The sequence below is a fragment of the Mercurialis annua genome, linkage group LG2 (genome assembly GCF_937616625.2).
Source record: "Mercurialis annua linkage group LG2, ddMerAnnu1.2, whole genome shotgun sequence".
NCBI classification, from domain to species: Eukaryota; Viridiplantae; Streptophyta; class Magnoliopsida; order Malpighiales; family Euphorbiaceae; genus Mercurialis; species Mercurialis annua.
This window is the reverse complement of record NC_065571.1, coordinates 46,968,475-46,982,948: the sequence shown is the minus strand read 5'-3', so window position 1 is coordinate 46,982,948 and position 14,474 is coordinate 46,968,475. Positions and strand designations below refer to the sequence as shown.

Below are 14,474 nucleotides of genomic sequence, written 5' to 3'. Positions count from 1 at the left end.
TCGGAAATCAGCAAAGCTGCTGGTGTGCACATAAATGATGATGATGATGATGATGATGATGATGATTTTTATACAAATGCAATGGGTGAAGTTAGGGTTACTATAAGAAGCATGTCAAGTTATAAAACAAGTGAGCAGCGAATAAATTATGTACAGTATTAACAAGGATCATTACTACCACTAGAGCAGACTCTTCCAAGCAAACTTTTCTGAATAACCATAAATGTAAGAAAGCTATTCATCATCCTCATGAAAATACACACCAGGGAGTTTTTTTTTTAATTCTACAAAAAAAAAAGGAATGTTTCTTCATTATGACAGGTATGGGTTCAAGCAATGGCACCTTAGCTTAAATCTGTAGACAATAACCATTTCTTGGCAAAAGGCATGGAAGGCTTTTACGGAGACTCAGCTCCTAACAGAAAGCAACATAACCTGGTTACCAGATCTATTACAACCATACAAGCTTATCCTGATTTATGGTAAGTTAACTAGAAATAGATATAGAGGCTGTTGGCAAAGTACAGGGTATCTGGACAAAATGATTATGCTAAAATTACCTTCATGCAAAGGTAGATGACAAGCGACTGGACAGACTCGATAACAATAATAGCAAAGCCATTAGTTTTCTCCGAATTTGGAAAGTCGAAGAAAGATGAAGGATTTAGTGTATGAATGCAAGGGATTCATTATTCAAAAGAGTCTATTCGAGCATCTACAACTTAGCTAGAAATGGAAAAACACTAATATGTGATTGATTTATCTCAAAAACCATCCCCATCAGTGTCGTAACTCGGCAATCGAATAGAATGCCGGGACTTAACGGTTATTGATTAGATAACTTTAGAAGCAATTAGGAACTTCGCATATAATAAATAACAGCAGGAACAGGAATAGTGATTATGAATTAATTAAAAGTTAAACCTAAAGAGATTTTGATTAGCAACATAAATATACTTCCAGAGTTCAGGAACATAGGTACTATATGAGAAAATAAATCCAAAGATGAGGCAAGATGTATGTTTTCATCTCAAAGATTTTGCGCAGAGGATGATGAAAATTTTAAATTTCTTGTTATGGTATTGCAGAACAAATTCAAAAATGTACCAACAGCTTATAGCAGAAAAAAAAGGCATACTGAAAGAAATGGTTTCGTACTGAGTTTTCTTTAAGGATGAATTTAAAAGTAAACAAGGTGTACCTGACTTTGCATCGCAGATTAATAGTTGCAGTTCTTCAGACTGGATGGCTATGTAATCAATCTCATGAAGATCATCATGAAGTTTATTCTTTGGACAACTCTAAAAGCAAAACACAGACCCAAGTTTCACTTTGCTTCTATTATTCTGATCCAGTTGCTGGATCTGTAATTGTTTTGAAAAATACATTTTCCAGCAAAAAACTATTTCACAAAATCAAATGTTTAAATAATCCGATTTAACATTATGAAACAATTTCTTTTCCTTTACATAAAAAAACAAAACTAAGTAAAGAGAGGAAAAAGAAACCCGTTAAGGGTCAACAAATTAAGCTACAAACACTTCACAGCAAAAAATAACCTGACATGCCATACCATCTCTAAAAATTCTGTAAATGCATGCCTGAGAAGAATTCAGTCTTGTAGGAATCTAAAATCCTCTGTGCATGGCATGAAGGGAGTACCCGGACTATCATTCTTCACACTTCCTACTTCTTTCATATAGTAAAGGAAATCCAGCCGATTACAGTAAATCCAAAAGAGGCGGCTGTTCTGACTGTGATTTGGTATGACTAGACCTTGTAGTAGATGCAGCTCCTCTTCCTCTGCCCCTTCCTCTACCCACCACAGTTGATGGGGGCGGAGCAAGTTTAGGTGCCGAAGTTTCATTTTTAGCGGAACCAAATATAGATCCCAGATCTGTTGATTTCTTGTCATTATATGAACCTAAGCTAGACATATCCTGATTTTGTTTCATGAAGCCAATAGAATTCTGAGAACTATGACTGCTGTTCAAACTACCAGCATTCATTGCTGAAGTACCTTGGTTTGGCTTCAATGGCTCAAATGAATTTTGGTTGTTGAAGGCCCAACTATTACTTCCATTCGTTTGGACATTCACTCTGTTGGGTGTGTTCGTCTTCAAATTGGTGCTGTAATTGTTTCCCAGTGATCCAAGAGAGCCATTATTAGAGTTTCCAAATGTAGTAGAAGTACCACCTGTCCTTGGAGGCCAGTTGGCGAAAGGATCTACATCGTCAAAACTTGAAAAGGATGACGTTCCTGTATTCAATTGCTTGTCCACATCACCTAACTTAGGAGTTGCATCTGAAGATGCCCGAGGAGGCCATTCTATGTCAACTGCAGGGCATAATGCAGCCGTTTGCTGACCAGATACACCCGAACTGAAAGAGGATTCTGACTGCAAAGAAGCTATCTGGATAGGCTGATTACTCGGAATGGAGGGAGTAGATGATGGCTTGCTCGTCGAAGGCTGGTTTCTTGTGGTAGGTCCCTTTGAGATGGTACCCCAATCCTCATCCCAAGATGGGCTATTTTTTGACGCAGGAGCAACAGTTGCGCTTGTTTTGTTTGAGGCTTGAGACTGCAGCCCATTGGGAAATGGTACCGACTTTACATCTGGAATTCCAGAAGCAGTAACTGTGACTCCTCTCTTTTCTTCTATCATCCTATAATGAGCCCAATCCATTTTTGAGAATAAAAACAAACAAATAAGAGGCATTAAAAGAATTAGATACATGTGGCAAAAAGATTTCACTTGCAAAGATCATATATTCCTCTTGACAAAAAAAGCCATTAATTAAAAAAAAAAGAAACACATGTGCGAGTATAGCAGACAATAAAGAAAATTTTGAAGGACTAAAAGCTGCAGCACATTATTGAAGTACCTGAGAATATCCTTAACAAAGAGCATATATTTGGCAAACTGCTGAACATTTAAATGTTGGGCAGTGAGAAGAGGTATGAGTAGTGGAAGAACATGCTCCACCACAAATTCTACTCCATGCTGACATATGGGATAATCACTGTGAGATTCTTAAATATAACAAAAAAATAAAAGCTAATGCAGTAGTAACACCACGCCCATTGACCAGGAAATATTACCTGCTTGAGAATTGAATTTGCGACTCCAAGGGTACACATAAGAGTGGGAGCAGAGCGGTCCACAGCTGTACAACGTTGAATTGTTTGCAGGATTTCTAGAATAGCATGTTTATCGAGTTTGTGAATAAGTTCCCCGAAGCATAATAGGGCATTGACTCTTACCTAGCAATACAAAAAATAATTAGCTTTGATTAAACATCAGCAGTTCATTAACAAAGCATGGCTCAATGTATATACACCTTTTCTCTTCAAGTATTCACATGAGCAAAATCCAACTTTAATAAAATTCAATAAATTAGCAAGCAGACGGCCAACCATTAAAGGTCAGGAAATGAGAAATTAAAAAAAGAAGCAACCATACCGCAGCAATAGTCGTCTTGAGTGCTAAGCCATGAACACGAGGCAGAATTGATTGTTTCACTAGCTGCAAGGAAGTAGAGACAAGGGAACCAAGTAAGTTGCTGTAAATAAGTAAAATTTGGCATATCCCTTGAATATAGACATGTAAATAGTTTATCCACATTACAGAATGCATAACGGCTATCAAATATTCAAAATAATTTGGCAAATTACTGTGTGGTATGCCAGTCTAGCTCCCATCGGCATAAGTTGATGGCATCAGGAAGCCAGCCCTAAATGCTTCATCAAACTTCAAATTTAAAATGAGAATTTAAAAGGAGAAAAAGAAATTAATCTGTTCCACCTAGGAGAAAAGTTGTTTAATTCATACTCTTATCGAGGAAAAACATTACTGGTTGGAATTAATCAGGTCAGGCATATTTCATTTCCAATCATGAAGTCCAACTGAGTTTAAGGAAATAGAGCAGTAGCAATCAAATAGGTGGACAGCTACAGCAATTTAGCTCTTATCTGCTTGTCAATATAAAGCTAAAAACCCTTAGCTTTTGTTCTTGTCTTGGAGAATCAATTGATGGAAATCTAAGAATTGCATACTATTGGGTTGAGAAAAAGAAGGGAGTTTTACTTCTTCAGTTATCAATGATAAAAATACTGATTATTCTGCAGGGGATCACCAAAGCATCTGATAATTATTTCATATTGCATCTTCCTAAAAATTAGCAAATTATAACAGTAAAAAGGTTGTTATATGTTAATAATATATGTTGCTACTGCAATGGCAGCTTAGAAGATGTTCCCCTAGGATATCAGTTCCAACTTCCATGTGGTGAACCACTTTTCCACTCGACCACACAATTAAAGTTAAATTTGAATTATGAAGCTGAACACATGAACTGGGGAGCTAAGATGTTGTTACTGCTATAACTTATTTTCACCGTCTTCCATGACAAAGACAAAAACGCCGGACAAACTAGTGACAGTGAAAATATATTTTTGCATGCATTTCCAATATGAAACACCATAATCCATAGAAGAAAGTCACCTGAACATCGAGTTGTTTAGCAAGGGATGTGGACTTTTTTATGGCTTCCTCTTGAATACGTGGATCGGTATCATCATAAGCTCGAATAAGCAAAGGCAAGACGTGGGATACTAAATTCTCCTGGCTAGTCTGCCACAATCATAATCACATGACAAAATTGGCATGATTAAACTTCAAAAAAAAAAATTGGAATTACAAAATAGACAGCAAGTCAACCAGAAAGTGATCATTTTTATGTGAAACACTACTAACATTACATCACCACAGCCCTAGCCTGAAAAATTTATTGAAGTCATAGCTATCTTTTTATAGAAGTGACAACAAGCATTGCCCAAAAGATGAAAACAGGAGGAGAAAATAATGTAAAGGAAAAACAAGATATTTCTGAATAAAACAAAACAATCATTTCAAAATCATCCAAAAAACACTGGTTTCCCAAGAGAAATTTTTGAAGAGGCCGTCCACCCAATTAGCAACCTTTCAATGAAGTTGGGAATTTCAAAACTTGGGCTTGTGTCTACAAGTAACTAGTGCAAAACCTTTACCAATTAACAAAGCAATGATCGCCAAATAAAAAAAAACTGAAAGGAAAGCAACTCTGAGGGCAAAATATAAAAAATACTAAATTAACTCAATAATGTGAATTCCAATTTCCTTCAATTTTCTTTTGGTGATTGAAAGATCCTCTATTTAACATCTACATGCAAAGCACAAGAAATATGATTGCGTCTAACGAATTGAATGATGTGCATCGGCACTCCACATGATCAACACAGCACCCTCAGTTACCTTGTTAATAATAAGTTCAGCGTGCTTAACAAGCAGCAGTAGCGTCTCACCAGCAGCAGTACTCAGTACAGGTATGAGAGCTGGAATTGTTGATAGTTCAAAGTCAGATTTGTCCTACATATACAAAGAATGCAAAGTATCAAAATGTTATTGCCACTTAATAAATCAACAAATATAATTATACCCACAGAAACAATCACATTTATACATCCATATATATGTAAACACAAAATAATATCTACTCTTACATCTTAATAATCTTTTCCAGTCCCTGAAGTAAGAATTTGTCCCATGAAATTATCCATATCCAGAAAGCCACTTTAAGTGGGCACCATTGCATATAAGCATCTAAAACTACATAACAAACATTCCCCATGTGCTAATTCACATGATAGACATTTGTTGCATGGGATTTACAATTTAAAACACTTGCTAACATCAACAGATAAGACTTCACACTTATTTTCTTGAACAAACATTGTACAACTTAGAAAAAATCGCTCTTTCCCATTCACCTTCTACACACTATTGGTTGACCCAAACACACCATATAATCACAGAAATCTCTTCACTTTCAAGTGTTTGTGGTGCAGAACGTTCATTCCCATGCATCCTTATCCATGTATAAAATAAAAAAGAAATCAAAGAAACTTAGCTAATGCTTGCCGTTCCCCAAACTTAAGAACTTGATACACAAGCAATTAGAAAAGTTAAAAACTAGCCTTGAAGAAACCAATTATACAAAATTTCAATTGTTTTTTGATTTTTTGGAGTTATTTGACCAAATAAAAGCTTCAAATAAAATACCCATTCAATACAGATAAAGGCTTCTATATGGAAGACAAAATTGTTCAGATATTACAGTAACATAATCATTATTTCCCTGTTTCTGTTATTATCTATGCTAGTCGCATCCAGGATAATAAAGCTCCACATAGTAATTCTTGAATCTTAAGGTGTTGTCCAAGTATACATGATTCCAACAAGAAGTTCTCATTTCCAATTTAAGGTCAGATCGCTCATTTGTCCACTATCCCATAATCGTTGCAATACATTATAAACCAAATTGTTGACAAGGGGACAACACGATTAAAATACTCAAGATAAACAAGTAAAAGAAACCTGTAAATACCCATAGAAAAATTGTGCAGAATTGACTATGAAAGCGCGCTTTTATGACACAAGCTGGTAACATGTTAACAAATAAGGAATTACGATATTGACTGGAGGGTACTTTTACCATTTTTTTGATACATGTTCAGATTGATAAGGCGGCAAACAGTTGAAAGTAAATACAGACAACAGAAACGGAAAAAAAAAAATCTTCAATCGCACCATCAAGCATTCAAGCCCATTCAAAAACTACATGGCTTATAGAACACCAATATGAAAGATCATCTCACCGCTTAAATGGAATTAGTCGAGAACTAAAAAAATATAAAACAACTGGAAAACAATAGAACACTGGGACATAATTTAAGTCAAACCATGGACTATAATTTAATGAAAAAAGAACTGGTACCTGAGACTCTGCTATGGTGAGAACCATGGGAAGAATCATCGGTTGCATCACCAAATTCCTAAGTTCTGCACATAGTGGTGGAAGTACCTGCACAAAAAACTTGTTTACTGAAAATGTTCTTCTCCTGATTGTGAGATGAAGGTGGAAAAATTACCATGTATTTCCTATTTGCTAAATAGAATAATAGCTTCAAGGAGCATACTCAACGACTCATTGACTATAATGTCTAAATTAAAAATGGAAAATTGTCTTGTCCATTTTTAGCATTGCATATGGAAATTATTGCAAATAATAGTCAATGTAAAAATGTGTTTATAAATAAATGCCAGTCCTCAAAAATAGCTGAAATTATACATCTTTGTTAACTAAAATATATATGAATGTCTATCACTAACAATATTCACGGATATCAAGCTAAAAAAAGTAAAATTAAGACACAACATCGGCGAGCAAGGAAAAATACAAACCTTATAACCAGTACACGCAAGTCAAAATCTTTCCACATATCTGATAGTCCTATTGCCTACTTTTGGCATTGTATATGGAGATTATTGCAAGTCAATACTTAATATAAAATGTGTTGCAAAATAAATACCAGTCGTTAAAAATGACCTAAATAGTTATGTTAAACTAAAAGATATATGAATGTCTATCACTAATATTGAGCAAAAATTTAAAGAAAAATAAAGTAAATTTAAATTAAAACACAGCATCAACCAGCAAGGAAAAAGATACAAACCTTATACCGCAGTACACGCGAGTCAAAATCTTTCCACATATCTGATAATGCTTTCAAGAACTCAGACTTCTGCATATTATCTCTTTCCTGCAAGAAAGCAAAATCAGTCATGAAGCATAACTTCCACCATAACCTATACTTTGTTACTTTATATTCTTTTCCCCGGAAGTCTCCAGAAGCAGAGTATCCAGGTGCATATCTCAGAAGCATGAGCTAGTCAAAGACAAAAAAAAATCATACAAGCATGTGATCCAGGAAGCGAAGAGCACGCAACCTAGTGTCATTCCGAAAAAATGGAGAACCTGCAATGAGAGAGCATAGATGTTAAAAAACAATTTACTTTGACAAGGTTGATCATGTCATACAGCTGCAACTATCAGTCATAATTCAACATTCTGTTAGATAAGTGAAAATACAGCTCTTCCAAAAGTCTGATGCATCAAGTTCCTTGCTTCTTGAAACAATAATTTTAAACCATCCAAAACCAACATTATTCATTATAATAAATTTATAATGGCAGACACAATCTCGCTAACCTTAATAATGGCAAGAGATATTAAGACTAGGGTAGTTGAGTTTCTGAAATGGAATAGCTTATAAAGTAGTTGAAATTCTAAAAAAACCTATTTCTATTCAAAGAAAGCTATTAGACACATGGGATAAAGAGTGAAACTCCCAAGACCATGTTAGTTTGCCAAGCACTGTAAGGGAAAATCATTACACAGTAGTCTGTATTGATTTCCAAGTCCTAGTCCTCGCAAATGAATGAAAATAGGATAACCAAGCTTTAATAGTTCCACATTCCTCATTCTTATAGACTGTTATTGACCTCCTGGCCAAAAACCATAGTGTTATATTGAATATTGCCTTGTTCATTCTTCAACAAAACCACCCAGTTAATCTCACATTGAGAGTAGCCAACAGAGCCTTAATACCTTTAGTACAGGGTTTCATGAAAATTAAACACTTGAAAGAAACACCTCAGACTCGCATTACCCCTTCTTTTCAAATTTAATATAATTGTTACTGCTGGTTCCTTTCTATCTAGGAGTACATCTGAATAGAATCTGAAACATTTAGTTGTAAGACTAGTAACAAAATGGAATCCATACAAACATGCTGAGACGATAACTGTCCTTACACGTATACGTATACAAATGGAAACTTGAATAAACAGAACACAGCAATGTTAACATATGGCATGGTCCAAATGCTCACATTTTTACCTGTAAAATCCTGTGCTGTTGGCCTGAAAGACTCGTTTGCAGATATCATCCTCTGTAGATCAGGAATTAATTCAGGTGGAATAGAAGAGAAAACTTCACTGGATAAATAATTCAAGGTATTCATATACTGCAGAAGAAAGACAAATATCAAAATTAGTTGACCGAAGAAAGAATCAAAGAGGGTGAACTTATCTACAATATGATTGAAATACAATATCTCAGCAAACAAGTAAATAGCAATTAACACTTAACATTTGAATCCAGTCCATTATACTCCCTCGTATTTTTTCAACTGTTGTTTTAGAAAGAAAAAAAAAACTGGTTCCTAATTATCTATCATTTTAGAAAATCAATGTAGTACTAATTGTTTTTTCTAATTTTACCCATACTTCTTAGTGCAAGTATTTATTAGTAGAATGAGCAAGAGTATAAGTGGAAAGGAGAATCTAGAGATAATCTAAAAAGAGTAGTTAAAGGCTGTATTGAGCCTATTAAGTACCGTTTCTCAAATTTAGAAAATTTAATGGTTTTCTTAATTTGTGCATAAAAAAGAGTACATGGATAACCGTATATACTTGACATGGAAAACACTATTGAAGCAAGGTTATACATATACACATGCATGTGAATCATATATCAAAAGACATTTTGGAATGTACCCAATGCTAAATTTATCACATATCCTCTTAATGAATCAATCTTGGATCCTAACAATGTCAACATTAATAAAGCGGCACAGCATAAAAAATTAGCTAAACTATGAATTACTAACAATCCTAATAGATTTTTATCAAAACTAGGCCAGCAACAAAGCAAACTATGTTTGTCAAATAACCAATTAACCCAAAATCTCAAAATGTTAGGTGAGAGACTAAGTATAATTATATTATTATCTCTAACACACCCGACATGCAAATACCCATTGAACTTGAAGCATGAACAAGCACACATACTCATCTTTACTTGTGCTCAAATATTTAACTAATTAAATGAGAGTGCCAAGGATTGAATTATAAACCTTTTAATTATAGAAGTCTAATACCATGTCCAATAATCAATTCACTCAAAAGTTCAAATTGTTCAATTTATTAGCCAATTATGGTGTTATTATTATCTTTAACACACCCCTGTACAGACTCGTCTTACTTGTCCTCAAATATTTAATTAGTCAAACGGGTTGTCAATAACTCTACACCTTTCGATCATAGAAGCTATGATACCATAGCAAATAACCAATTCACCCAAAAAACTAAATCTGTGAATTATAATTTTATTATTATCTCTAACAATGTTCAAATTTTAGAGCATCCTAAAATTAAATGTATTGGGCGTTCTCAAAATGACTCTTGTCAAATTAAATTTCACGTACAACTAAAAAACCACCAGGAGAGCTCCACCAATCTCAATCCCTGCCCATGGAAAATTTATTATTTCTAAATTGCAACCTGGTATTTGGCTTTACTGAGTTCAATTAAACAGCAGACAACTACATTCACAAACAATAATAACTAGCTGACATACAGACAAATGTACGAGTATACATATCTATGGAGTCATTTTCATGAGAAGTGTTTAATCAAATCTGTTTCAATAATTCACCATCTAGTCACATCCGGTTGTTCCAATTTCACTATCTTTTTTCTTCACTGAATAAACTCTAGGTTTCCTAACTCCTGTAGTTATGAACTCCAGGCTTCCTACTTAGCTTGCAGCAAAACATCTTTTCATTATTTCCAAATGGTAAGCTTGCTTGATGCAAAAATTACTAAACAAAAAAGCTAATAATATGATATTTGATGAGGCACGCCTTTTTTCTGAGTTGTGCCTAGGCTTAGGTGGTCTGCCTCAGTGCCATACATGCTTTTTACAGGAAGGTTTGACATTCTAATAAAGGAAATTAAGGGCCAAAAGGACAGATAATTGTTCTTGATCCATATATGAATTAAAAGAAATCTTTTTTAAGAGCCACAAGCAGGAAAAATAGTACACATCTTTAACAGATAAAGCAAATAAAGAGCAATGTATGTCTTAGAACAAAAGTTAAGTTTCAAATTTTAAAATACCATCTTGACATTGTTGTGGCAGTCAAACAGAGGTTTGTGAGCAATCAAGTGGTAGGCAAGACAACCAAAACTGAAAATATCAGAGGAGCATCCAGCTGAAGGTGACTTGCTGCGAACAAGTTCAGGCGCAGTGTAATTTAGAGATGGCTGAATAGGCAGCATAGAATCCTCAACGTCATACTCCTGGATGATTAAAAAATATCAAGACAAATAAAATTAAAATTATAAGTGCAGTTAGCATTATACTTTAATGTTACTCGTGAAGAAACTGAATGGAGAAAGCTTAATCAGAAGTATATTTAGTATTTGAACATAATTATAGGACCCTATTCTATAATAAGGAGTTCATGGTAAATCCAGTGATTAATACCCAAAGATGGTCGACGACAATCAGCAATCTATTAGACCAATATTTAATGGGCCTATACTCTACAATTTCATCTTGTGTGCATTTTTCCCATTTCAGGACAGGAGATGGTAAAATTTAAAAAATTCCTATATGGTTATGGTCTCAATATAAAATGATGAAAGTTAATGTCCTAATAAAAAAAACAAAGCCTGAGAGAGAAAGCTGCAAAAAAGAGGGCCACGAGTTAACAGCAAAATGATTGTTATCATAACAAACTAACCAAAGGTCAACTCACAGCATAATGAAAGGCTTGAGTACTAGATAATTCACTAGAAGTCTGATTCGTTGAGATTGTGAAGCCAAACCCACCAAGTTTCCACGCTCCACTTGCAGTGATTAGGATATTCTGCAAATAATAGAATATGGTTAACTAGATGGATGCAGTGCCACGCAAATCAATCAGGCATGTCCTCAAACAAGATTAATAGATAAAAATAAGAGAAAAGGAGCAAATAAATGCATAATGACAAGCAATTGCGCTCTCTCTTGATATATATATACATATATATATATATATATATATATATATATATATATATATATATATATATATATATATATATATATATAAGATTCAGCTTATTCTAAAAGAGAGCTGCTGCCTTGTGAGAGAGAATAACAGGTTATGACTTTCCCTTTACCAAAAGATAAGACAAATTACCAAAATAGTTTCTCTTTTTTCTGATGATTACCAAAGTATACAGTTATGAAAATCTTAAAGTAGTGGAAAAGATACAAGCCTGAAGCACATACCTCCACTGATACAACCCCGTGTATCAGATAAGCATTGTATACAATTCTGAATAAGTAATGATAATGGAAAAGATACAGACTGAAGCACATACCTCCGGTGATATAGCCCGGTGTATCAGATGAGCATTGTTATGGAGAAAGTCCAAGGATTCTGCAATTTGAAGTAAACCATGTTTCACCTCCAATAATCCCATTTCCTGCACACAAAGAGCTTTCAGAAAGAGCATAGTAACCACCTTGTTGATATAACAGAATCATAACCAAAAAAAACTATGCTCGCACTTCGAACAGATTGATCAAATCCTTATAGTATAAAATTCCACTAACTGATCCATCTCCAAAAAATATTTTCGTGAAGATAGTGATTAAAATCCACATACCCGGAAGGTACCCCTCTTCACTTAAATAATATAAAACAAAGATTTCAACGTCCTAATTGTCTATTCTACATAAATGTGTGGTGAGGTGACAGCATAAATATAATAAACCATGGTGAATGAAACACTACTCTACCGTTTATTGGAACATTAAAATCTTTTAACTTTACCATGATAAATATGTGTAAAAAGAATTAGAGATTTAAAAAAAATCTCTAAACAGAATCCAAATCCAGAATACAAAAAATAAAGATTACAAGTCCATTCTCAAAATTTCCTAAAGTAACTCAAAACCTACTCCTCAGTAACTTCATTTTACAAGAAATGCACTTCACAGTATAAAAAAAGCTGTATTTTATTTTGGACCAAGAAAAGCATCATTATTACAAATTCTGAATGCTTTCTCCAGATGTTTCTTTTATTATTTCATTTCAATAATCCTTTCCCTCTGTAATTCTTTTAACTATTACAGTTTTTAATCATCTTTTCACTCAGTAACTAGCTGTTATATCTCTCACGTATGTCTTTGGACAAAACTTAAAAAAAAAAAAACTAATGGAAAAAAAAGTAGAGAAAGCATGAGAAAAAGAAACAGAGAAAGAAAAAGACTTAAAGATCAAACCTAAATGAGAATGAAAATGGTAATCAGAAATGAAAAGGACAACATCCTGGATGTACATGCACTTTAAAGAGTAATTAACACCCTCAAAATTCAGCTATACGGATGTCAAACGTACTGGCAAGAATTTCAATTTTCATAATATTTTTCATTAATAAACTCTCTTCAAATTCAACTAGCAGCTTGAATTATCATTAAGCAGCACCTAACCGCACAAAAGTTCTCTCATCGGGCAGCAACTCGAAAAAGTACAGTAGTTGTCTTAGAAAATGCAATGTGCATTCCTACCTCCTTCACCATTTCCTAAATGTGTATTACCGCATCTAAACATTTTTAGTTACCATAATTAGCCCTTCAGATATTACAAAAGCAGTGTAAAACATACTGAAAAAGTTGTAAATAATTCACTACAATCAATAGAACTCTAATCCAATCCAATATGATAGCTTAAAGCAAATCAAATCGTAATTTAAAGTTAGATTAACTATTACCATTCCTTTAAGCGCATTAGGAACTTTGACAATATTCTCCAAAATCCCGAGCGCATTCGCCACCGACGCGAAGAGCGGCTCGGTAACCATCGCCATAGCATTCTTATTCTCATCCAAATTCTGCACCACATGCACCACACCAGGATGCCTTAGCCTCACCAGCCGTGCAGCATCCGCCCGAATCACATCCAAAAACGCATCCTCCGCGGCCTTAGACAGTCCAGCCCTAACACGCGCCTCCGACAGTGCTTTCTTATCCAGCACCCACACGCACACAGTCGGATACTGGTGTGTACGCGTGGACTCACGCGCCGCCTTCGCCGAGTACAATTTCCAAGCTAAACCGGGTCCGGCAGAGCCGATCTGATCGAGGAGGTCGTAGTCTTGTAACGGCTTGGGTCCGGTTACTTCTTGTACGGTTGTTTGTACAGTTTTTTCGATGACTGCAGCTGTTTTGGCTAGGGCTTGTGTGAAGGTTTTCATGTTTAGAGACATTGTTTTTCTTTTTGGATTAAATATTAGAAATCAATGAATCCGTTTGTGTGTATATGTGTATGTACAAGTGTGTGTTGTGTAAAGTGTCGGTGACCGTTGAGGTAGTTATGGTGGTGGCTGTGATGGTGGTTGTGGCGGTGGTGATGGAGGGAAACTAAGTCGTCGTTGTCGTCTGCAGATTAACAAAGTCTCTTCATCTTTTTTTTAAAAAAAAATCCGTGTACCTTTTGATTTTAATATTTGCAGCCATTTAAACACATAATTTCATATATTTTTCTAAAATAATATGTTAACAAAATATATCTGAACAAACCAAAATTTAAAAATATACACTACGTTTTCTTCATTTATATATGGCTTAATTACTTTAAAAACCACCCACTTTGAACTTTTTTTTCGTTTATACTCTGATCTTGGAAAAAATTCATTTATACTCTGACGTATGTGTTTATGTTTCACCTCTATCCCGAGACACTAAATTAACCT

General features: G+C 34.6%; 1 protein-coding gene across 1 annotated transcript; it reads right to left on the bottom strand.

Moving 5' to 3' along the window:
• Positions 1–1,420: 1,420 nt before the first annotated feature.
• Positions 1,421–14,219, bottom strand: LOC126667703 (SCY1-like protein 2 B). Its single transcript, XM_050360752.1, has 14 exons — positions 13,494–14,219; positions 12,099–12,203; positions 11,489–11,599; positions 10,845–11,027; positions 8,782–8,908; positions 7,796–7,857; positions 7,556–7,642; positions 6,817–6,903; positions 5,295–5,408; positions 4,506–4,634; positions 3,465–3,527; positions 3,104–3,265; positions 2,887–3,005; positions 1,421–2,667 (listed from the first exon to the last, which is right to left on the bottom strand). Exons 1-14 carry the CDS (start codon positions 13,986–13,988, stop codon positions 1,722–1,724), a joined length of 2,790 nt encoding a protein of 929 aa, XP_050216709.1. The 5' UTR covers positions 13,989–14,219; the 3' UTR covers positions 1,421–1,721.
• Between the last annotated feature and the right edge of the window lie 255 nt (positions 14,220–14,474).